Source organism: Sciurus carolinensis, chromosome 16 (genome assembly GCF_902686445.1).
Source record: "Sciurus carolinensis chromosome 16, mSciCar1.2, whole genome shotgun sequence".
In the NCBI taxonomy this organism is placed as follows: domain Eukaryota; kingdom Metazoa; phylum Chordata; class Mammalia; order Rodentia; family Sciuridae; genus Sciurus; species Sciurus carolinensis.
This window is the reverse complement of record NC_062228.1, coordinates 64,522,091-64,545,133: the sequence shown is the minus strand read 5'-3', so window position 1 is coordinate 64,545,133 and position 23,043 is coordinate 64,522,091. Positions and strand designations below refer to the sequence as shown.

Below are 23,043 nucleotides of genomic sequence, written 5' to 3'. Positions count from 1 at the left end.
GACACCACACCACACAAGGACTTCCCGGGGAAGGACAGCACCCTGGACATCCCCATGGAGACAGGGCACAACGCTCCACAGAAGAGGCCCTCAGTGCACAGCATCCCTGTCCAGCCCACCACCTCCTGACTGGGTCCCCAGAGGCCTGGTCACCTAGTGACGTCACTGCCTGGGGCTCCGTGTGAGGCCCTGGGTGGTGTTTGCAGGACAGTGTTGCCCAGTGATGCGTTTCTCAGCAGGAGGGCGAGGGCTCCGTGGGACACACCTGCTCAGCAAATCCAACCAGCAGGTGCAAAAGAGTCACACAGCGTGACCAAGGGGCGCGTGTCCCAGGTGTGCAGAGCAGTTCATCATCCAAAGTCCATTAATGTGATCCATCACAGCAACGGGTGACAAGGAGCGTTCCCTGCAAGTCACCTCACAGCTGGGGAAAAAGCCCTGCTCAGGATCCACAGCATTGGTCAGAGAAAAGCCCTCAGTGAGTCAGGAGAGGAGCAGAGCCTCACCCTGACTAGGAAGAGCCCAGAGAGCCAAGGCCCAGGTCCCAGCTGAGGTGAGAAGCCACCTGCTCCCACTCCATCAGGGCAGCCAGGAGCCCCTGAGGCTCAGCCTTGTGCTCCTGTCCCCAGGAACCAGGGACAGGAGTGAGGGGAGCTAGGTGTCCGGGTGGGAGGAAGGAGGGGAACAGCTTGTTCACAGTGTCACCATGAGCAACGCGAGGACCTAGGGATTCAATGAAGAAAGGAAACCCTGCAGGACCCAGGGAGCCATGCCAGCCAGGGGACTCTAGAAGTTCCAGCTGGATGGTTTCTAAGACCAGCAGTGAGCAGAGGAATCTGGACTTAGAGCCAGCACTTGGGTGATGGGGCAATACCTGGGCACGTGGAGGTGGCCAGGAGGGACGTGGACAGTAACAGCAAACACTCAGCAGGACTCCCGGGTTTTTCACGTGACCTTTTCAGAGCCATGCCACAGTACCAGCACCCGTTACTCAGTCCTCAGACACCAGCCTGTGGCTCCACCTCCGTGTTTCAGGGAAGCTGCACAGACAGCCCCCGAGGGGGACAGGCTCCTGGAGGGCTGCAGAGAGCGGTGGGCCAGCCCTGTGTGCTCACAGCACTGTGGGGAAGACTGTGCAGCCAGCACCCAGCCGTCCTGACCCAGCCACCTTTGCTGCCAGGACAGGCTCAGGGTGCAGCCCCAGCTGAGCCAGGTGGTCTGCAGACCTCTGGATGGTCCTTCATCTCCCACTCTGCACTCTGGGTGCTGCCTGTTCTCTGCTGTTCACCTCCTGGCTGCATCTTGGGTCCCTCTCTGGTCATACTGAGCCTGAAACAGCAGGATCCCGAGGACCACCAGGACCAAGGCAGCCATGGCCATCCGGATGAGGTTCCCCACTGTGTAATCCTGGGCAGGGGAGCCTGGGAATGTGGACACACAGGGCAGAGGTCAGGGCAGACCCAAATCACCACAGGATCCCCCACATCCACCCAGGAAAGCCGCCCCCCTAGCCAGCACTGGACCCTCAGAACCAGCCCCAGGGCTGAGAATCCTCCTGACTCCCTGTCCTGGGGTCTGAGCTGCTCTGTGATGGGCGGAAGGTCTCAGTGTCTCCTGAGAATCAAGGTAGAGGAGGGGCTGTGTGAAGTCGAGGACCCTGTCCTGCCTGGACCCCCACCCTGGGCTCTTCTCACACAGGACTCTACGGAGCCCCTGAGAGCCCTTCCCTGCTGCTCGCGTCCCCTCTGCTCCTCTCCCTGGTTTGTCACCCTCACTGTGCTCTGTGAGTTCAGCACTGTGTCTGAGTCACGTTGGAGCAAGTTCAGCTGAGCCCCAGAGCTCAGGGCTGGTGGGGAAAGTGGTCCCTGGTTCAGGGGTTCTCCTGTCCTGTTTGCTCTGCCCAGCCTGGGACTCTGGACCAGGTGACCACATGCTCTAGAGAGGAGAGTCCACTGGTTCCCCTCTTGTGGTTCTGAGGTCAGGGTTGCGGGCTGGTCCTTGCGGCCACAACCACTGTGTCAGAGAAGGAAGAGGAGCAGGAGGAAAGGTGCAGAAAGGCTCTGAGCCTGGACAGGAACCTCCTGGCCCCTCCCAGTCCCTGGACATTGTGAATGAAGAGAGGCCACTTCACGCACAGCATGCTGGGCCTTGGCAGAAGTCACCTGCAACCCTCTCCATCACACCACATGGCCTCAGTCCTCTAGGCACAGAGCTATGAGGAAACTGAGGCTCACCCAGGTCCCCAGCAGGAGCAGCAGAGCTGGGGCCTGAGCTGGGGGAGTCTGACTTCCAGTCTCCTTCCCTCCACCAGAGCTCAGCCTGAGCTGCAGGGAAGGAGCCTGGACACCCTGATGGCCCTGAGCCCTCCCTGCACAGGGTCATGTCACTGCATAGTGGGGACAGTGCCTGCAGGTTCAGGTCCTGGGGCTTCCCTGGGTGCCTACTCTCCAGCAGGGCACAGCCCAGGTCAGCACTGAGGGGAATTGAAGGTCAGGGCCAGGCCTCTCCTGTGCACTTGGGGACTCTGAGCCCAAGGGGAGGGGCTGTCCAGGTCAGCGTGTCCAGAGGAGGCTGCTCCACCCCAGCTCAGCCCTGTCCTGGGACCCACCTCCTGCCAGAGCCCCTCACTTACCACTCTGGGGTCCTGGGTCCGTGGGGGTGAGGGGCTGCTCCTCAGGGCCTCCTGGGGTGGGTGGGAGGTGAGGGCTGGGCTGCCTGCTCCCCACTTCGGTTGGCTGCTCGTCCCTAGACTGGGACCCAGTGTCACCTGTGCCTTGACCTCACCCACGTGCCTCCAAGCCCTGAGTCCCGGGCCCTGAGGTCCCCACCCACCCCTGTACCACAGACAGAGGTCTTGGCCCCTGGGATGGAGGCCTGTGCTGCTTCCTGTCCTGCCTTGTCCTGTGGTGAGGGATCATTGAACCTGGAGACTGGTGGGACATTGGAGAGGGGTCCCTCTGGCCTTTCTGTTGGTGGTCTCCCCTGAGCCTTGCCAGCCACCCTCTGCCACCAAGTCCCTGCAGGGCTTCAGGGCTGAGGCTTGGAGGGGAGGCCCAGGAGGGAGCTGTCCCGTCCTCTCCTCTTCTCACTGTCCCTTCCTCTGGGGTCTCCTCCGACCCTAGCACTGGGCTCCCCTGGGGACAGACCTGGAACTGACCGTGAGCACAAGAAAGAATGGGGGCCTCACCTGCCACCACGAGCTCCAGGGGCTCACTGGGCTGGGACAGCAGGTAGGGGTGGTCACTGTTTGAGCCGTAGCACCTGTAGGTGCCCCCGTGGACCAAGGTCACAGCACTCAGCGAGAAGCTGGCTTGAGAAGGCGCAGTCCTCTTCTGCCCGGGGCGGCGCTGGGGAGGAGCCCCTGACCCCTCCTTGGACAGGAGGAAGGTGTCAAGCCCGACCTCAGAAAGACACTGCAGGGTCACATTCTGCCCCCAGGCCACTGATGGCCCTGGGTGGGCCCTCAGGGAAGGTTTCTGGTACATTCCTGGAAGGAGGAAGGCCTGCTGTGTGGAGCAGCCCCTGCCGTGTGCCCTTGACCTTGACCTGCCCCTGGGACTCTGGGGCCCCTTTCTCTGCACCTCTCTGTTTGGGCTTCTCCAGTTTTTCAGTGTCTCCGTCCCTATCCCCCCACCCCTCAGCCTCTGCTGCAGGATCTTTCCGCTGGACCCCCACCACTACCAGCCAGAGCCCTGGCCCAGCACCCGAGCAGACCACCAGGACGTGGGGACGGGCAGGGCTCCTCACCTGCTACCAGGATGTCCAGGGGAGCGCTGGGGGCTGACCACGTGGAGGAGAGGCTGTGTCCCCCATAGCATCTGTATCTGCCCCCCTGGGAGTGACCCACGGGGCCCAGGGGGAAGACGGGACTGTGCTGCCCATCAAGGTGCGGGGGCACTGTGGGCTCTGAGTCCTTGACCAGAGCAAATCTGTCGAAGCTGGACCCCGAGTGACACTGGAGGGTCACGCTGTCCCCAGAGAGCAGCAGCGAGCCGGGCTGGGCTGTGAGGGAGGGTTGCCTGTCCACACCTGAGCACACAACAGTGGTGTCACAGGGATACTCCGTGTGCCCGCTGGGGCCTGCAGGAGGGCATTCCTGGTGCCCACCCCACGCTCCTGCCCTGTGGTTCTGCCCCAGGAGATCCGGGTCACTGGGCAGCCCATCAGGGTGCCCTGGCTCACGGCTTTGGTCCTTCTGGGGCCCAGGAAAGGGTGGAGCTTGCAGAGGACTCCTCACCTGTGACCTGGAGCTCCAGGGGGTTGCTGGGCTGTGACCACAGGAAGCCATTGTGGCTGGAGGAGCCGTAGCACCTGTAGGTGCCCCCGTGGGTGTGGGTCACGGGGTCCAGGGAGAACAGGCTGAGCCACCTCCCCTGAGAGAGGCTCGGTGCCATGGGCTGGGGTGTTGCGGTGTCCCAGTGTGCGGATCCGAGGGGGACGCTGGCCTTGTCTCTGGAGTCCCACGGGGCCCAGGTGTCATATGCAGGGTCCCCAGCTTTGAACAGACGGTAGGTGTCCGCCTGCAGGGACCCCTGACACCAGATGGTCACTGGGCTCCCCGTGGCAACCATGGGGCCAGGGTCAGCCCAGATGAGGGGCTTGGGAGGGTTCCTGAAAAGGAATGGGACCTGGGGTTCAGGGAGGTCTCCCCGCCTGCTGGTCAGCCCAAGGCCCTCAGACTGGCCACCACCGCAGGCCACAGACTCCCCTCTCCCAAGCCCCCAGGAGGCTCGCTGGCTGAACCGGGAGGCCTGAGACTCACCTGCCGCTGTCTTGGCCCACAGGCCCCGACACAGCCCTGGAAGAGAGCAGGCCCTTGAGATGGTCCCCAGGTGAACCCAGGGGTCTCGGGACCACCACGGCGCGGCGCCTGCCTCTGCCTCAGCCGCGACCTGCGCGCCATCCTCTCCCTGGTCTGGTCCTCTGAGCCTGAGCTCCAGGCTCTCAGGGGCAGCCCGGGAGGGGCCAGTCCCTGTCCCCAGAGCTCACCCAGGCAGAGGAGGGCGGTGAGAGCGGGGGTCTGGGCGCTGCCTGCCATGGTCCCGGTGGGCAGAGCCGAGCCTGGGGTCAGTGGCCGACGGCCTCTGGGCTCGTGTTGCAACTGGAGGTTCCTCTTCAGCGGCTGCACTGGAGGGGGCTGTCCTGCCCCCGGGGCTCTGGGCTGTGCCCGAGGACAGGGCTGAGGAAGCAGAGGCTCTGGACCTTTCAGAGCAGGTCTGAGCCCAGTGGCCCTGTGCTCTGCTGCCTGGCCTGTCCCCACCTCACCAGCCTGACCAGGGAGGCCTACAGGGCCTCAGGCAGGGGCCCTGCCCAGTCTCACTCCAGTTCTAGACCGTGGCCTGGGCCGCCTCCCTCTGCTGAGCTCTTGGGTGCAGGTTCTCTTCCTCTGCCGGGCACCCCAGGCCTGCGAGCGGTCACCACAGGCAGGCAGGCCCGGGAGCCAGAGCCGCCAGTGAGGCAGACGGTCTTCCTGGACACACGAGCCAGGGTGGACGGGGGTCCTGGGCGAGCTGTGTCGAGGACATGGACCCAACACGTGTGTGTCTCCACCATGTGGTGGTGGCTGGACAGCAGTAGATCCACAGGGAACACCACCGTCAGCAGGGCCAGAATGGACCCTCGCGGTCCCCTGGGTCGCGGCACTCGTCAACAGGTCTGTGATTCCATCTTAATTTCTAACATCTGAACCTCAGGTCACACACCCCTCACACCATGATGTGTAAATAGGTCACGGAAGGTCGAAGACAGGGTCAGAGTGCCACAGGGTCGCAGGACGCTGAGCCAGAGGTGAGAGCAGACCAGCAGGACGTGGGACCAGGCAGGGGTCCCTCTCCTGCTACCAGGATGTCCAGGGTGCTGGGGCCTGGTGGGCAGAGAAGGTTGTTTTTTGGTGCTGAGGATGGAACCCCGGGCTGCTTCACACGGAGCCACATCCCCAGCCCTTTCTAATTCTTTATTTGGTGACAGGGTCTCATGTGAGGTCCCAGGTGAGGCCCGGGTCCAGGGCACCTTGAAGCAATGGTCTTCAGGAGGAAGGGCCTGGGCAGAGCTCATGAGGGACAGCAGGAACAGGGCTCTCTTCTGGATGCCCCGCCACACAGGAACGAGGGACTCCCTGGGGGACCACGGCGGCGTCTGCGAGGCCGACCCTGGAGCGCTCTGGTCGGCCCTCTGCCGGGTGGTCCCTGGGGTCTGTGGGCTGACGGCCCAACGGGTCTGCCCTGTGGAGGAAGGAGGGGCTCCTCGTCTTCCTGGGTCCAGGCTGTGGACAGCAGCCCTCCATGTCAGGTGGGCTCAGGGCGTGGCCGTGAGCGGGGTGGATGCAGCCTGTGTCCCTGGGCAGTGTCGTGTACAGCGTTGGCTCTAGAGCAGGACTGTCCTGTGCAGCAGTCGAGAGCATCTCTGGCCTGAGTGTCACCGGCCGAGGTGCCGCAGAGCTGTGGACGGTGGGCTGGGGAGGGACGAGGTGGATGGAGGGTAGGACCAGGGGCGGGGGAGCCGGCTCTGCAGGTTGAGAGGACCAGGCTGGGCAGGGCCAGGAGGGCTGGCGTGGCGGCGTGGACAGGGCGTCTGGAGCCTTCTCCAGGCCTGGGCTGTGCCGATGGCCAGGGGTCGTGGGCAGGAGGGCTCCGGCTGCACTGCCTGGCGTTAGCCCTGCCGGGGAGGAAACGCCCAGGGCTGGGGTGCCTCCCCTCCATGCTGGGCTGGCGGGAGCCGCCAGCGGGTGTCACAGGACAACCCAGGAGAGGAGCCTGGGAGGTGCTGGGAGACTCAAGGCCCCACGGAGGGGCGCCTGGTTCCCTGGCCCGAGAGGGGCTCTGCTTCTCCATTTCCTCCCGTCTCCCCGCTTGTTTCAAGTCCCCTTCGCTCCGAGTCCCCTCTCCCTCTCAGCCCCCTCCTCCCCTGGGCGGAACCCCGTCTTGGACAGGAGCCCCCAGACCCTGGTTAAGGAGCCACGGAGCACCGATCCAGAGGCTGTCACCGAAGACGCCACGCGGGGTGACAGTCCTGTCAGCCTCGAGGGGACGTCCCCTGACCGGTCTCCTTGTCCTGCTTGTTCCCACTGCAGTGACCTCTGCTCTCTGTTGGTCTGAGGACCTGGGTGATTGGGGCGTGGTCTCCAGTGCCTTGTGGGGGTGAGGACCGTGGGGGGGAGGCTCTGGGGTGGTGAGGGTGACAGTGTCCAGAGCCCGGAGCTGACGGGAGCCACACTCCAAAGCCTGCTCCTGCTGCTACCCCAGAAGAGGGAGTGGGGTGCACGCTGGGCCTGTGGGCGCAGCCCAAGCCAAGGAGAAGGTGCTGGAGGAGCGGGACCCAGGGAGCAGGCAGAGGCCGACGCTGAGCGGCTGGGGCCTGATGGGCTCCCTCTCTGAGGAGCTGAGGACTGAGCCTGGGCCTGCTGGTGGCTGGAGACTGACCTCCACACAGGGACCTCAGCCGTGGGCTTTGGAGCCTCAGGCATCGCAGGGGTGGCGTCCGCGACTCCAGCAGGGCGGCCTGGGGAGAAAGCAGGCGCTGCAGGAATCTCAGGCTCGTGCAGTGGTGAGTGAAAACCTCAGGAGCCCGTTCCACAGCAGGAGGAGACGGTGGGTAGAAATCAGGGACCTGGAAGTGAGACCCAGGCAGGCCCAGGACGGAGCAGACTGGAAAAGAGCCCCGAGGACAGTGCTTGGAGAGAGAGCCCCGACTCACCAGGTCCCCAGTCCATTCTGAGTTTGAGGAGGAGGCAGACGCCAGGCACAGGCTGCACTCGTGTGGTCACAGAGGCCGGGGAGGCTGAGGCAGGAGGATCCCCAGTTCAAAGCCAGCCTCAGCAACGCAGCCAGACCCTCAGCGCCGTCAAAGCTCAATGAGACCCTGACTCAAAGTACAAAGTACAAAGTGCTGGGGCTGCGGCTCTGTGGTGGAGCCCTGGGTTCAACCCCAGTCCCGAACATGAGAGGCCAGGGTGGGGAGGCGAATGGCGGGAGCGGATGGAGGGACCCAAGCTCTGCTGGAAGTGAAGGAGACCAAGGGCAGCAGCAGCAGCAAAGGCTCTGGAAAGAGCTGGTCCTGGAGAGCAGGCGGGGACTCCAGGTGACTCATCCTCAAGACCAAGGGCCATGGAGAGAGCGGCACAGGCAGCAGACACTGCAGAGCAAGGAAGCTCAGGACCTGGCCCTCCCCACGAGGGGCCACTAGCTGGCAAACCCGTCAGAATTGGCTTTGGCAGGACTCTGATCTGGTGGGCGGTTAAAGCAACCGGGGGGTCCTGGTGAAGAGGACGCAGCTGCTGCTGGCAGCACAGCACGGTGGGCTCTGGCTGCCCCGCTGCCCCAGGCCGCAGCTCCAGGGGCTGTGGCAGATCTGGGGCCCTGGTGGCACCATGGTGCTCGCCTGGGAGAGCAGGGGCCTGCGTGTCCACCTGCCTGCCAGCCGCCCTCAGAGTCCCGGCCAGGGTGGCTCTCCTCCTGACCGGGAGTGCCCAGGGCTGCAGCGGCCTCCCAGGGAGGACTTGACCAAAGGCAGTTTTCACTATCATTTATGTAGCGGGACCTGTTTGAACCCGGGCCTCATGCGTACTGGGCCTGCTCTACCACTGAGCCCATCCCAGCCGCGTCTCTTAGGTTTGGAGACAGGGTTTGCCTAAGCTGCAGAGACCGGCCTTGAACGTGTGATCTCCTGCCCTCGCCTCCCAGGGAGCAGGGATTACAGGCATGTGCCACTGTGCCAGCTACCAAAAGTACTCAGGACAGAGCTCTGGGATGCCCTAACTGGAGAAAAGGGACTCTGTTTGGACAAGGAGCAGATCAGGAATCCTAGGGAGGAGGAGAGGGGAAAGGGGAAATGCAGGAAGCAAGGGCTCCCGCAGCTCCCGGGTATTCCAAGGAATAGAGCGGGACGTGTGTGCACGCGCAGGATGCGTGCTCGGAGAGACCCTCACTATCTTGATTAATTTTTTTCCTAGGTGTTTAAAATTTTTTTAAAGTTATTGTGATTGGAATTGTGTTTTTATCATGAATGGGTGATGAATTCTGTCAAAGGATTTCTCTGCATCTAATGCAATGACTAAGTGATTTTGTTCTTAATTCTATATGTGGTATTGATTTTCTTTATTGATTTGCTTATGTTAAAACATCCTTGCATTCTTGGGATAAAACAAACATGGTAATGATAAACATTCTTCTTAATATGTTCTGGAATATGATTTGCTACTATTTTATTAAGAAATTTCACAGGGCCCACTGAGAACTGAGCCTGGAACTGCCCACTGGGGTCAGCTGTGAGTCCAGGGTCCAGGTGAGCTTGTGTCCTCCTTCCTTAGTGAGAACAAACCTGCCATATTCCAGCCCTGAGCCACACTGGAGGGTCACGTTCCCTCCTGAGGTCACCACAGGGCTGGGCAGGGCTGAGAGCCAGGTTTTGATGTAGGATCCTAGCAGAGAAGGAGGCAGGTGTTAATGGGCTCCCTCCTCCACACTGTCCCCAGCTGGGCTGTGACAGGGACAAGTGGGAGCAGACCCCTTCCTGAGGGCAGAGCCAGGGGCTGGGACCCCAAGTGTCCTCTCACCTGTCACCACCAGCTCCAGGGGGTCACTGTGCTCTGACCAGCCAGCAGGGCTGTGATAGTAGCATTGATATCGCCCTGCATGGTGCTATGTCACGGTTGGGATGGGGAACTTGGTCTTGTTCCTGGTCTTCTGTGGGATCTGTCTGTCCCAGGGCACTGAGCTTCCATCTTTCTCCAGATGGTACTCCTCGGTCTCCAGGGTCCCCTCACACCAGAGGGTCACTGGCCTCCCCCAGGTGATCACAGATCCTGGCTCAGCCCACAGGGTGGGCTTGGGGAGGGTCCCTGCAAGGGAATCCGAGGCTGGGTCCCAGCACAGCCCCTCAGATCCCAGCCCTCAGCCCAGCTCCCTCCAGGCTCCCCAGCCTCAGCCCACAGCTGCTGTTCTCCATCCACTGCCCAGGGTGGCTCCTGGTCCCCAGGGAGGAACAGGACCTGGGCCAGGTGGGGACACTCACCTTGCTGCCCTCGGATCCCGGGGCCCAGACTCAGCCCTGGAAGAGAGTTCCTGTGAGAGGGGAGCCCTGAGGCCTGAGCAGGCCCTCTCCTCCCCACAGCCTCCTGGGCCCTGAGTCCCCTCTTGGCCAGGGCCTGGCTGTGGGCTGGGGTCCCTCCCAGAATAGGGTGTCCCCTCCCCTTCTTCACTTCTCACCAAGGCAGAGCAGAGCCGTGAGGGTGGGGGTCACGGCATCTCCTGCCCAGGTCCTGGCTCTGCAGATGGAGGAGGTCATAGAGCATGGACAGAAGGTCACAGGATGTGGCCACTTGGAGGCTTGGTTCCGCCTGTCATGGGGTGTCACAATAACAGCTCCACAGGAAGGGGAACTGTTGTCCCCCTGGTATCTTGTCTCCTGTTTCCCCAGCACTGTGTGGGTGGGCCTGGGCTCCCTGCAGGAGCTCAGACAGCAATGGTGCCTGTCCTCACCCCTCCACTGTCTGCCTGATCTGTCCTCATCCCTGCAGGGCCAGGAGGCAGCAGCCAGTGCACCTGGTGCCCTCCTGAGCCAGCCCCTTCCAGCTGAGGGTGACCTGGGGTAGGTCCTCCCTTCTCAGGGGCACCTTCTGTCCATCCTTGGTGGTCGGTTCTTGGGTCTTGGCTGGGGCCATTGGTCTCCCAGTCCTGGAGATGGTTTAGGGAAGATGCAGGTCCCCCCTCAGGTGGGCACAGAGCAGCAGACCCTGAGCACCTGGCTGTGCAGTCAGCTGGAGCTCTGCTGGGGGCACAGAGAGGGACAGGGACCAGGGAGCTCCTCACCTCTCCTCCTGGTGCTGGTGTGGATGTCCTCTGCTAAATGGTCCCCTTTGGGGCTTCCCCTCTCCTTAGCAGCAGAACCCCCCTCATCTCCCTGGGATGGAATCTGAGGCCTCCTGCCTCTTGGGAACCCCTGTCTCCTGGGCAGGGTGCCCCTCGGGGGCCAGGCTCCAGCTCAGTGCCAGCTCATTTCCACTGTGGTGTCGTCCTGCATAGGGACATCTGGCCTCCCAGACCCCGCGTCCAGTGTGGAGCCCGTTCTCTGCACCTCACGACCTGGAGTGTGGGGTCAGCAGGGTCTGGACACGGACGGGCTCAGCCAGCTTCTCCTCCAGGGCAGGAGGCCAGCCTGGGTTCGGGCCGGGAGAGGTTGGTGGTGCTGGGCTGGTGCCCACTCCGTGAGGCCCATCTGCTCTGAGCTCTCAGAGGTTGTCCCTGCCATGTCTGAAATGCACAGCTCTTCCCGTAAGAGCAGAGGAGGAGAATGGAGGGTTCCCCACATGGAGGAGGAGCCACAGCAAGGATCCACTGGGGTCTGGGGTCATCAACGGTCATCCCCTCTCCCCTCCTGTCCTCTCTCCTCCCCTACCCCTCCTATACTCTCCCCTGACCTTTCCCCTCCCCAACTCTCCCCTCCCTTCCTCCTCTCCTCCTTTCCTTCTCCCCCACCACAGGCTGGGGAGGGAACCCAGGGCTCCAACATGCTGAGTAAGTGACCTCCCACTGACCCAACTCCAGCACTTCCCCAAAGTTCTGACATGTCCTGGTTTTATTTTTGTTTGTCCTGAAAGGCTCTCTAATCCCCCTTTGATGTCCTCTTTGTTCCAAGGGGGTTCAAGGAAGCCCCTGGTGGGCTCTGGTCTCCCTCTCAGGACCAGTTTCCAGATCCCTCCACTGAGGTCTGAGAAGGTGCCTGATGAGGCCGCAATGTTGTAAATCTGTGAGGCCCGTCCTGCACCTGCCTAGGTGGGTCCTGCGGAGGCCCTGGCTGTGCTGGAGGTTGACTGGCTCTTCCCTCAGCCCAGCTGCTCTCTGGTGTTCTTGCCTCAGGTCCTGTGTGCTCACGGGTCCTGTCTGGATGTGTGTCCAGCACTAAGGTGGGACCTGGGCACCTCCCGTCACCGCCTTTCTCAGCTTCCCCTCCTATCTGCCTGGGGCTTTTGCATTTTGTACCAGGGATTGTTGCAGGCAGGGGCACTTAGCCACTGAGCCACATCCCCAGCCCTTCTTATTTTTATTTAGAGTCAGGGTCTCCCTAAGATGCCCAGGCTGGCCTTGAACTTCCCCCTCCTGCCTCAGCCTCCCAAGTGCTGGGATCACAGCCTGGGCACAGGACACACCCAGCTCTGTTTCCTTGTGTATCTGAGTGCTGGTGGGGTGGGGGTGTCTCCATGATGTCACAGGTGGGTGATGGGTTGACGTTTTTATACTGCTTAATGTCCTTCTCTGTGTCTCAAGACTTGTGTTGACTCACAGTCTATTCTGCTGATGTGAATGTGGTTTTCTCTGCTCTCTCTTGGTTTCTGAATATTCCTTCCCATTTTCACCAGTACCCTCTGCGTTTCCTGAGCTGGGCCCAGGGGCAGGACCTGCAGTCCTGGCTCTGTGGGAGGGAGAGGAGGGAGGTCACTGGAGCCCAGGAGTTCAAGGACCTCAGGGCAGAGAGAGACTCTGACTCAACAATAAATGAACAAGTAAATGAACAAGTCAAGGAAACAAACAAAAGCACCAGGTTAAAGTGCATCTTGCAGACAGTGCGCAGTTGCCACTTGGTTTTCCCACATTTTCTACTGGGGCATTGTGGGTGGACATGTGGTGGGATTTGTGTTACACACTCAAACACGCTCACAGTCCAGCAGTATGACTGGACCTCTGTCCTCCCGTGGTCTCCTACTGTCCCTCCTCGTGCCCCTGGTCTCTTCCTCTGTTCTGCTGATCTACTTCCGATTTCCATCAGATCCCTCCATTCTTTCCTTCTCTCTCTCCAGCTTCCACATTTGAGAACAATCCTATGACCCTTGACCTCTGAGTTTGGCTGATTCCACTTAACACCTTGCCCTCTGCTTCCATCCATTTCCTGCAGACGCCACCGTTTCATTCTCTTTATGGCTGAATACGACTCCACTGTGTGTGCCCACATGCTCTTGGTCCAGTCGTCACTGAAGGACACCGAGGCTGCTTCCCTAGTCTGGCTGTTGTGAGTTGTGCTGCTGTCAACCTGGGGTGTGGGTGTGTCAGTGCAGGAAGATGACGTTGATTCTTCAGGGAAATACTGAGGAGTGTGTAGCTGGGTCCCATGGCGGTTCCATGCCTCGTCCTCTGAGGATCCTCCACACTGATTTCCATGGTGGTTGGACTAACCAAGGTCCCACAAGGGTGTACAAGGGATCCTTTTTCTCCACATCTTGTCCAGCACTTACTATTTTATGTATTGTTGTGAGTGTCATTTTGTCTAATGGGAAATGAAATCTCAGAGTAGTTTGATTTTTATTTTCCTATTTGCTAATGATAATGAATATTTTTCATATATTTGGTGATCATTGTACCTGTGGTCAGGGTTGTTCTCCCAATAGCCATTTTTTGGGGCATTGTGTGACAGAGTCAACTGGCCAGCTTAATAAAGACTCTCAAATTTGGACTTCTCATTGGTAATTGGTCTGTTCTTAAGTTGCGCCCCATAACATTTGGAAGCCCCAGCGAGATCCTGGCTGCCTGGTGGGTAACTACCACTCACCACTGACCTGGAAACTCCTGCGGTGGGGAGAGGCCACAGCGGTGCTCCTAGGGGAAGGCCCCTGAGAGACGTTCCTCAGCCCCAGGCTGCATGGTCTGTGGAGCCCCGCCCCAGGACTGAACTAAATTCTCCGGGAGAGTCACCTGTTTCTGCACCCCTGGGGGACCAGTAAGTCTGTTTCTGGCGGATCCACATCTAGGGACTCTGAGGAAGGCTGGACGCAGCATTACTTCCCGAGTCTGGGGGTGGCAAGACGTTGCTCAGTCCCTCTGGTCTGGAATCTGGAGTGGCCACTTGTCCGTGTCTTTGGTGTTTTATCTGTTCTGTGTTTGTTTGTCCTTTTCTGTCTTTTTGTTGTCTCTAAGTGTAAGCATGGTCAGTCTCCCTCATGTCAGTCATGTGCTCCCCTCCAGTGCATGTTAACTCATTTCCAGGAATTCCAGAAGAGAGCCAGTGAGTACGGAACCTGCTGCAATGTCTTTTCTCTCTCTAAATTCTATAGAGAGAATGACCAACTTTTGAGGTCAGATGGCCCCCTCAGGGGACCACCAAATTGTCTTTGGGCAGCCTGAACATCCTGATCAAATGTTTTATAGTCAAATTTGGGTAAAAAAAATGGTTAAAAATGTTTTTAGCCATGTTCGCTGAAGCTTACATTAAAATGTAAACTGCTGCCAATAGGAACTTCCAACTATTGGAGTTGGTCCACCAAAATGCCAGGCTAAAATTTTGATGGCTGCTGTCCAAGAGACCAGGAAAACCAGTTTAGAACAAGACTCCAACCTGAGGGGCTCTCCCAAGGAGACCAATGGAAGCAGCTCCCTTGCTGTCTCTTTGGGAAACTCCTTCAGGGAGGGATAAGGCATAACCTTTGTCTATATTCTCTTAATTCCTTTTCATCTCTGATGAGAGGGATCACATCAGGATGGAAGCCAAAAAAACTTTTAAAATTCTTTTGTTTTTGAGTTCATAATTTCGATCTGGTGCACCTAAGTTAATTTTTAATCAGACCTATTTTATTCAAATATAAAGTTTCCTTAATGCTCTGTTTCATTCAGATGCCAGTTTACAAGGGTTAACTCTCAATCTAATGGGTTTAAAAAATAAGCTATAAGGTCTTTGTCCTTCTGTTTATTTTATGTATATGTACACGGGTGTATTGTCATGTCTACATATATTTGGTACCAAAATTGACATATGAGCTCATAAATTAAAATTTTAAAAAATGGATCCAAATGCTTTTGATTTACATGATTTAAAAGGTTTTTAAATTGTATAAACAAAAGTATGGCTTTCAAGATACTAACACAGTTTTGTTTCCAGGTGGTCAAAAAATAAATAAAATGTTAATTTTATAAAATGTCTAATATCCTTTGTTTCTAGGTTCTTCTTCAACAGGAAAGAAATGACTGATATGGCTCAATACAATTTTCTGGTATCTTGGTTTTTAAAAAATAACTAAATTAGATTTAACATATATGGGATTGATCATGGATGTGTTTGTTAGAGACATCTGATTGGTTTAAAAAGTTAAAATGCTAACTGTACTCTTACCTCCTTAAATTCCACAAGGTAACATACTTAAAACATGTTTGGTGTTTTCATAAATTGGTAAATAAAAAAAGGGTTTAAATTTACATTATGTTATCACCAAAAACAGGATTACTAAAAGTCTTAACAGGTATTATTCTATATAAAGGGTCCAAAAATTTCAACTGTATTTAAATAGAGTTCTATAAGTAACAAAGTATTTCATTGGATTAAAATGGAGTAATTTATCTAAATTCAGAAATTTATAAGGGTTGTTTCAGAATATAAATTTTAAAAAAGGGGATCAACAGTTTAAAACATTACAAGGTTTTAGATATAAAAATATATTTAATAAAAATGTTTCTAGATAAAAAGTCTTTATGTGATAAAATAAGGCTGTAATACATCTAAGTAAACAAGACGAGTGTCTAAGTGATTAAAAAATGTTAATTAAGAGTAAATTTTAAAAGGTTTACGTGTATATATAAGTAACACAACAGTTAAAACTATTCAAGGTTTTTCCTAAGGTCAAATATTAATGTACTGATATAAATCAAATTTCAGTCTATATGCTACAATGACCAATAATTCTGAAAACATTAATTTACTCTTAACATTTTATCTGTTAAGTTTTATTCTCTAGAACAGCTAGTCTTAAAAATTGGGGGTTTGTACAATTCTGGTTAAACAGCAACTGTTATTTTAGAGTATTGTACTACATTACAAAGTCTAAATTTTCTTTAAAAGTTAAACATGGTTAATATTAAAAACATCAATGCAATTATGATTCTGTTACTCTTTTTTACATATTAAATGTGTTCATATCTTCCAGATGTACAAGTCTTTAAAAGGTTTAAAAAAACATTTTATCAAGCTGGTGTTCTCCAACCTAAAGTTGTAATGGTAATTTTTTTTCTTCTTTTTTTTATTGTAAACAAATGGGATACATGTTGTTTCTCTGTTTGTACACGGCATAAAGGCATGCCATTTGTGTAATCATAAATTTACATAGGGTAATGTTGTTTGATTCATTCTGTTATTTTTCCCTTCCCCCATCCCTCCCTGTAATGGTAATTTTAAACTTATCAGAATAAGAAATTTTATTGGGGATTTATTTATATCATTTAGTGTTCTGTAACTGGACCTGAACCTTATGTTACCTTCTGCACTGGGATAAAAATGTAAATGTATTTCTAAAAGATAATGAGAGCCTGATATGTTTAAAAGTTAATATCATAAAACAGGAAAAACATTTTGCCACTTTACTAAACAAAAGGAAAGTTAAAAGCTCTCTCAACTTTTTTTGATTTATGTTTTAGGTGTAATATCATACTGTGTTTACTAACATATAGACTTAGGAAACAATATATGTAAACTTTATAAAATGATATTTAAAAAAAGTTAAAGATCAACTTTAGAACTAGACTGCTTTACATAAGATTTATGAAAAGCCCCGCCTTACCTGAGATAAAGCTCTGCTTCCTACCTTACTACATGTTACAATGACCCCAAAATAAGTCAGACTTCAGCTCATAAGTTATATTCTAAAGATTGATTTTTTGTTATAAAAATTACTGTAATCTCAAACATGGAATATGATATATAGCTCAGCCAAAATTTAAGATAGCTATTACACAACTAAATATGTTTTTACTGTTGTTAATTCCATTTTGAATTTTCCTTTTGAAATAACTCTGTAACTGTTGACTGATTAATGTTTTACAGAGGTACTGCTTCAAGAACAATCTAAATTAATTTGAGATAATCAACCAAATAACTATAAAGTCATAGACATTAAAGTTAAAACCCAGTACTCTTACTGTATGACTGGTGAAACTGACTTGCTGGATGTTTAAGATTAAAACTTAAAAATTGAGATTAAAATAAAGGAGCCAAAAAATCAGTATTTGGCTCTTACTCTCAGAGTCAGCTTGAACCCCTGGAACAAGAGAACTACTCTAAGGAGCTTTGCAACTCTGGGCCACACAACCTTCTCATCAGGGAGATGTTGAGACCACTAGAGGATGAAAAGCCAATCAGTGCACCTGCTGCAGAGGAGGGTCCTTGGGAAAGGGAGCCATCCCTAATGCATCCAAAGGAAGCCACCTCCTCAAGGAGACCCTACCAGGTGAATGGCACTAAAGGAGCTAAGAAGCTGCTCTCCAGTTCCCCAAGAGTGACCCCTGTGGGAACTCAGCTGACTCTTAACACCAGATAGGAACAAGGTCAATTTGACCAACTTGATCTTAAATACCTAGCAAAACAGTTAAAACACAGTCATTCCTGAACATTTTAAGTAAAAATAGAGGTAGCAAAAAATATTCTTAGACAAAAATGCCTGATAACTATCAGAAGAAACTGTTAGAGTTATAAGTTTTTAGTCAGTTTAAGGCCTACAGATCATCCTAACCTCCGGTACAGTAGACTTAATCCATGTTTGCTAGTATGATTCTCTAGCCCTGAGTAACACAAATAAAGGAATCTCTACTAAACAAAAAGATCATACCAAGAAAAAGATATTTTACAAAAATCAGATGACAGTAAGTAATTTAAGTAAATATTGTGTTTACATTCCTGATAACTCTGACAGTGTTAAGATTTACAATTAAGGCCTTATCCTTTCCAGCCTTGTTAGACTTTGTTAGGCCTTTTTATGTGAACAACCTCTCAGCTCTTCCACCTCCTGGTAAGAGATTATTAATTTCTATCAGCTTCATGATATTCATTGACATGTTCCAGAGGCTATTTATTTTGTACTCATTTTTTTGTCTCTTTCAGAGAACAAGACTTTTACCCCTAGAAAGATCCAGTTTCTAAAAAGGAACTTTTTACTGCTTGCCCCACCCCACATCACCCTCTCTCAGCTCGAAGCAGCAAGATCTGTCATCGCCCTTTTTCCTTACAGCCGTAAAAAGTCCCTAAAATCTGAGGGGTGATAATAAAATGTTTAAAAGACAGTCAATATAGGTAGGTAAATTAGGTTAAATCACAAAAATAAGGGCCAGTTTGGGTTCAGAAAGTTGGAGGCAAATGACCTCTGAGAGATTAAAATGTTAACGCTTTCAGAGCCCTTCCTCCACCCTTACCAAGAACCTGCTCCTGTTCTAACCAGTTAAGTCTCTCTAACAGGTTCAACTTATGAGAGAACCAGCCCCAAGAGACCACTGATTTCCAACTCCCATTTCAGTCAGAAAACTACATCTACATCAAATTGTTGCGGAAAGGACTACTGCCTGGCTGAAATGGAAGGGACCTTACTCACAACATGGACTCATCACATCTGAGTTAAGACAACAGAAAAATGGACAGCCCTCAGAGACCCCAACCACCATCTAAAGATAAGACTGAAAAAATGTTAAACATGTTTTTTCTCTTGCTTAGAAGATGTCAGGAATCAATGATTTGATTATGTACAAAAAAACCAGTGGGGAATGTGATGGGCTGACAGATCTGACTCCATGAGAATGTCATAGGCCAGACTCTAAGGGAGAAGACTAAACAGATTCCATGTTGCTCTGAGACTCCATGTTATGTAGGAAATAAGCTTCTCCCATGGGAACACCCCGCCTCTGTGCCCATCTCAGTTACTTGGTGTGACATGTTTAATAATATACAATGACAACTCCTATGTAGTAAAAATTGCTCTCTTGATTCCTATTGCTCCTAAACAATGTACCATGTGAACAGTAATTGTGTGGATGTTCGCAACCACTCTTTAGTTTGTACCTAGGTAAGGATCATTTTGACCCACTTCCCCCTCTGTCGATGATCTCATGATGTTAGTTTATAATTTCGAATCATAGCAACACTTATAATTGATGTGATTTTTGGTATAAGAACCCCTACAACCCTGTGATCAGGGCTGTTCTCCCAATAGCCATTTTTGGGGGGCATTGTGTGAGACAGTCAGATGGCTGGCTTAATAAAGACTCTCAAATTTGGACTTCTCAAATTTGATCGGTCTGTGATCGGTCTGTTCTTAAGTTGCGCACCATAACATTATTTTGTTCCATTCATCTGTGGATTGACACCCTGGGTGTCGTGCACACCTGGTGTGCAAGTGTCTCTGACATGCCAAACTTAGTGTTTGGTAAGTGCTGAGGGGCAGGTCAGCTGGAGGGGCTGGGGATCCTGCATCTGAGTTCCACTTGGCTGAGTTAATTACATTCCATGGACAGAGCATAAGCACCCAGGTATGTTCCTGGTTTGAGATTTCACTGGAAGCTCCCTTGGATCTATAGACATGTCAGTTCCTGGGCTTTGTCAGTTTGGGGCAGTTTTACCCCCACTCCCCCATATTGGTCACTTGCCTTGTGATTCTCTCCTCTTGCTCGTTGGTGTAGGGACTTCAGGTCAGTCCTTGTACAAAGGACCAAAGTTCCTTTGAGTGAAGCAAACTCCTCAGGACAAAAGGCACTGTTTTTGAATGGCTTTGAAATGCTCTGTGACTCCTCTGTCCTTGAGGCCTAGAGACACTGACTTTTTATATTAACCTTTGGTACTAGTGGACTCTGAGAGGCAAGCAAGTTATGTGACCTGCACGTGTGCAAAGCTAACTGCACCTGTAACCTAGGTAACTTGATATGACCCTGGAGTAGATAATACACTGGACTGGCTTTCCCAGGGGAGCCTCTTCTTGCTCCTCGCCATCTTGTGTGCTTGCCTCTTTCTGAGCTCTCCCCTTAACCCTTACGGCTGGACCCCAGTTATCCTTTATAGCTGGTGCTCTGAGCAGGGACTCTCTGGACGTGTTGTCGGGAGAAGGGGATAGCTTACTGCTGGAATAGGACTTGATGTGTGTCACTCATCAGTTGGTACAGATCCCGCTGGTAAGCTATGGGGACTTCCCTGTCTGATGCTCAAATTTCTCATCAGGATGAACTTTCTTATTTGCTTCATCAGGCTAAACATACTGTAAGTAATGCTGATCTTGCTGCTTTGTGGTCTGAAATAGATTCCTGCTGTCCATTGTATCCAGAGAGTGGTTTCTTAAGATCCAAAGATTGGGAAGACATAGGTAAAAAATTGCATGAGGAGCTGAGGACTCCTGTAACTGTGGTACATGCTTGGTATTTGTGTGGAGACGCTATCTTTCAAAAATACCCTTGACAGAGCCCCAAACTTCCCTGGAGGTCTCTAAGACTGAAGTTTCTTCTCAGCCCTGTCTTTTTGTTCCACCTCCTCCCCCTCCTCCTTTTCCTCCTCCCCCCTCCTCCTTTCCTCCTCCCCCCTCCTCCTTTTCCTCCTCCCCCTCCGCCTTTACCTCCTTCTCCTCCTCCCCCTCCTCCTTTTCCTCCTCCCCCCTCCTCCTTTTCCTCCTCCCCCCTCCTCCTTTTCCTCCTCCGCCTCCGCCTTTACCTCCTTCTCCTCCTCCCCCTCCTCCTTTTCCTCCTCCGCCTCCGCCTTTACCTCCTTCTCCTCCTCCCCCTCCTCCTTTTCCTCCTCCCCCCTCCTCCTTTTCCTCCTCCCCCCTCCTCCTTTTCCTCCTCCGCCTCCGCCTTTACCTCCTTCTCCTCCTCCCCCTCCTCCTTTTCCTCCTCCCCCCTCCTCATTTTCCTCCTCCCCCTCCGCCTTTACCTCCTTCTCCTCCTCCCCCTCCTCCTTTTCCTCCTTCCCCTCCTCCTTTTCCTCCTCTAGTCCAGTCTCATTTATCTGAGTGTCTCAAGCCGGCAGAGGCAGGGGAGAAACTCAGACCTCAGCTGTCTGCCCATTAGATTAAACAATGCTAATCAGTCAGAATGTGAACAATTGCCTTTTGCTGTGTTAAAGAATTAAGAAGGACAGTGATGGAAAGTGGAATTAAGTGTAATTTCACTCTTAATATGATAGAGGGGCTGGGAATGGGTTTATGCCTTGGTTCCCTCTGATCAGAAAGTATTGGTGAAGATGGGTACTTCTCCTGCCCCCAAATACAGTGTTTTAACAAGAATACTCTGATTTAGCCTGTGTTTAAGCTAGGATAATGCTCAAGGAAATGTTAATACTGGTTATGATGACGTGTTTGGCATGGGACAACAACAAGCTCAGTTGCCCGCAGCCGCCATTGTCCAGATTAGAACCGTATTTGTAAAGCATGGAGGAGCATCCCAGACACTCCGGGTCCTTCCTAGTCCCTTGTTGTAATTCAACAAGCCTCAGGGGAACCTTTCATTGATTTTCTTAACCATTGACTAAAGCTACTGAAAGACAAGTAGACAATTTGGAGGCTGCCAATATTCTGACCAAACACCTGGCTTATGAAAATGCCAACCAAGACTGTAAGGAGTAATGAAATCTGTGTACTGTAAAGTGGGTACTGTGCTTTCTGATTTAATAAGGGCATGCAAAAATGTTGGAACTGAAACTCATAAAGCTGCTTTACTTGCTGCTCTAACCCCCTGATGAACTTTGTTACCATTGTAAAAACCTGGTCATCTTCAAAAGGACTGTAAGATTAAAAAAAAAAAAAAAATGCCCACAAAACGGCTCAATCAGAAATGTCCAATCTGTCTTCAAAGATTTCACTGGGCTAATCGAAGCAGATCTAAAACAGACAAGTCGGGAAACCCAATCACGGGTCACCTCCTGACCCAGGGTCAAAGGAGGAGGAACCCTTTTCCTCTGCAGAGTCCTTCACAGATGTTTCCAGGTCAAACAGAAGCTCCTGACACAAACCCCCTCAGGCCACTAGAGGGCGCACAGGAATAGATTTGATTACTACTGAGGATGCTCAACTGCGTCTCCCTGGGAAGTGTGTAAGATTGTACCCACATGCAAAGACCTCTACCTAAGGGTAGCTTTTGTTTAATTTTGCCCCACTCCCACAGTGCTAAAGAAGGAAAATTCATAATTCCTGGAGCGATTGGTTCTGATTATGCTGGTGTAATATACATTCAAGTTTGGCCTTATATGTCCTTAAATCTCCCCAAAGGACCTCATAGCTCAATGGACTGTAATTCCTTATATTACTGCCCAGGAACCCCTAAATGAAAGAGGGAATGCAGGAGTTGGCTATTATTGGAGGTTGCTTACCTATTACTGAAAATAGACCAAAATTAAGCCTTTGTTTAAATGAACAGTCAATCACAGGCTAATTGGACACTGATGCTGATGTTAGTTACACCTCTCTCAAAGTGGCCTCGTGCCTGGTCTTTACAGAGGGCCACCCGGGTTTGGGGCACAGGAGGCCCCAGTGCACAGGTGTCCACAAGCTCTCTGTGCTTGTGTTGCTCCTCCCCTTCCACACACAGCAAGTTATCACTCACATTCAGCTGTACATTATGGCGTTTCCCTGTGATGTGTGGGGCAGTGACATCTTGCACAAATTACAAACGTCTATGGAGTCGTCCTATTTGTAGGGGCCTCTGTGAAATCCAGCACCTTACCATTAAAGTGGAAGGTCACCACTCCTGTCTGGTAGAATGGTGGCCATGGTCTGAGGAGAAGGTGGCAGCCCCAGAGGCCCCCATTCCAGAACAGGTACAATTGGGACGCGTTGAACCTTCTACCAGCCCATGGAATACACCCATTTTATCATAAAGAGGGAATCAGGGAAATGGGAGCATTACAAGATTTAAGAGAAATCAGTGAGTGCATTCAACCTATGGGTCCACTTCCACGTGGATTGCCTAGGCCTGACTTCATCCCTCAAGATTTTTCCTTATATGCAACAGACCTCAAAGACTGTTTTTGTACTATTCCTCTCTTTCCTCATGATCGGGAAAAGTTTGCCTTCACAGTTGCTGTTTTCAATCATCATGAGCCTGCTGATAGATGTCAGTGGAAAATTCTTCCTTCAGTTACGTTGAATAGCCACACATTATGTCAACATTTTGTGAATAAGGCTCTTCAGCCGTTCTGACAGTTATTCCCACATATTCTTGTTTATCATTATATGCATGATATTTTGATCACTGGGCCAGTACTTACAAAAGGTACTTTAACTACATTATAACACACACTTTTACAATCTGGCCTCCATGTGGCCACAGAAAACAT

At 52.5% G+C, this 23,043-nt stretch overlaps 2 protein-coding genes across 2 annotated transcripts in view; both read right to left on the bottom strand.

The window, feature by feature from the left end:
- LOC124966905 (leukocyte immunoglobulin-like receptor subfamily A member 6) overlaps positions 1-23,043 on the bottom strand; it is a 193,721-nt gene that overhangs the window by 152,734 nt on the left and 17,944 nt on the right. The window lies entirely within an intron of this gene.
- On the bottom strand, positions 1,031-10,299 carry LOC124966944 (leukocyte immunoglobulin-like receptor subfamily A member 6). Its single transcript, XM_047528854.1, is given in 9 exon segments — positions 1,031-1,308; positions 1,311-1,421; positions 3,188-3,487; positions 3,748-4,029; positions 4,238-4,373; positions 9,252-9,415; positions 9,551-9,835; positions 10,009-10,044; positions 10,203-10,299. Coding segments are annotated over 9 exon segments (1,461 nt in total). The 5' UTR covers positions 10,282-10,299; the 3' UTR covers positions 1,031-1,240.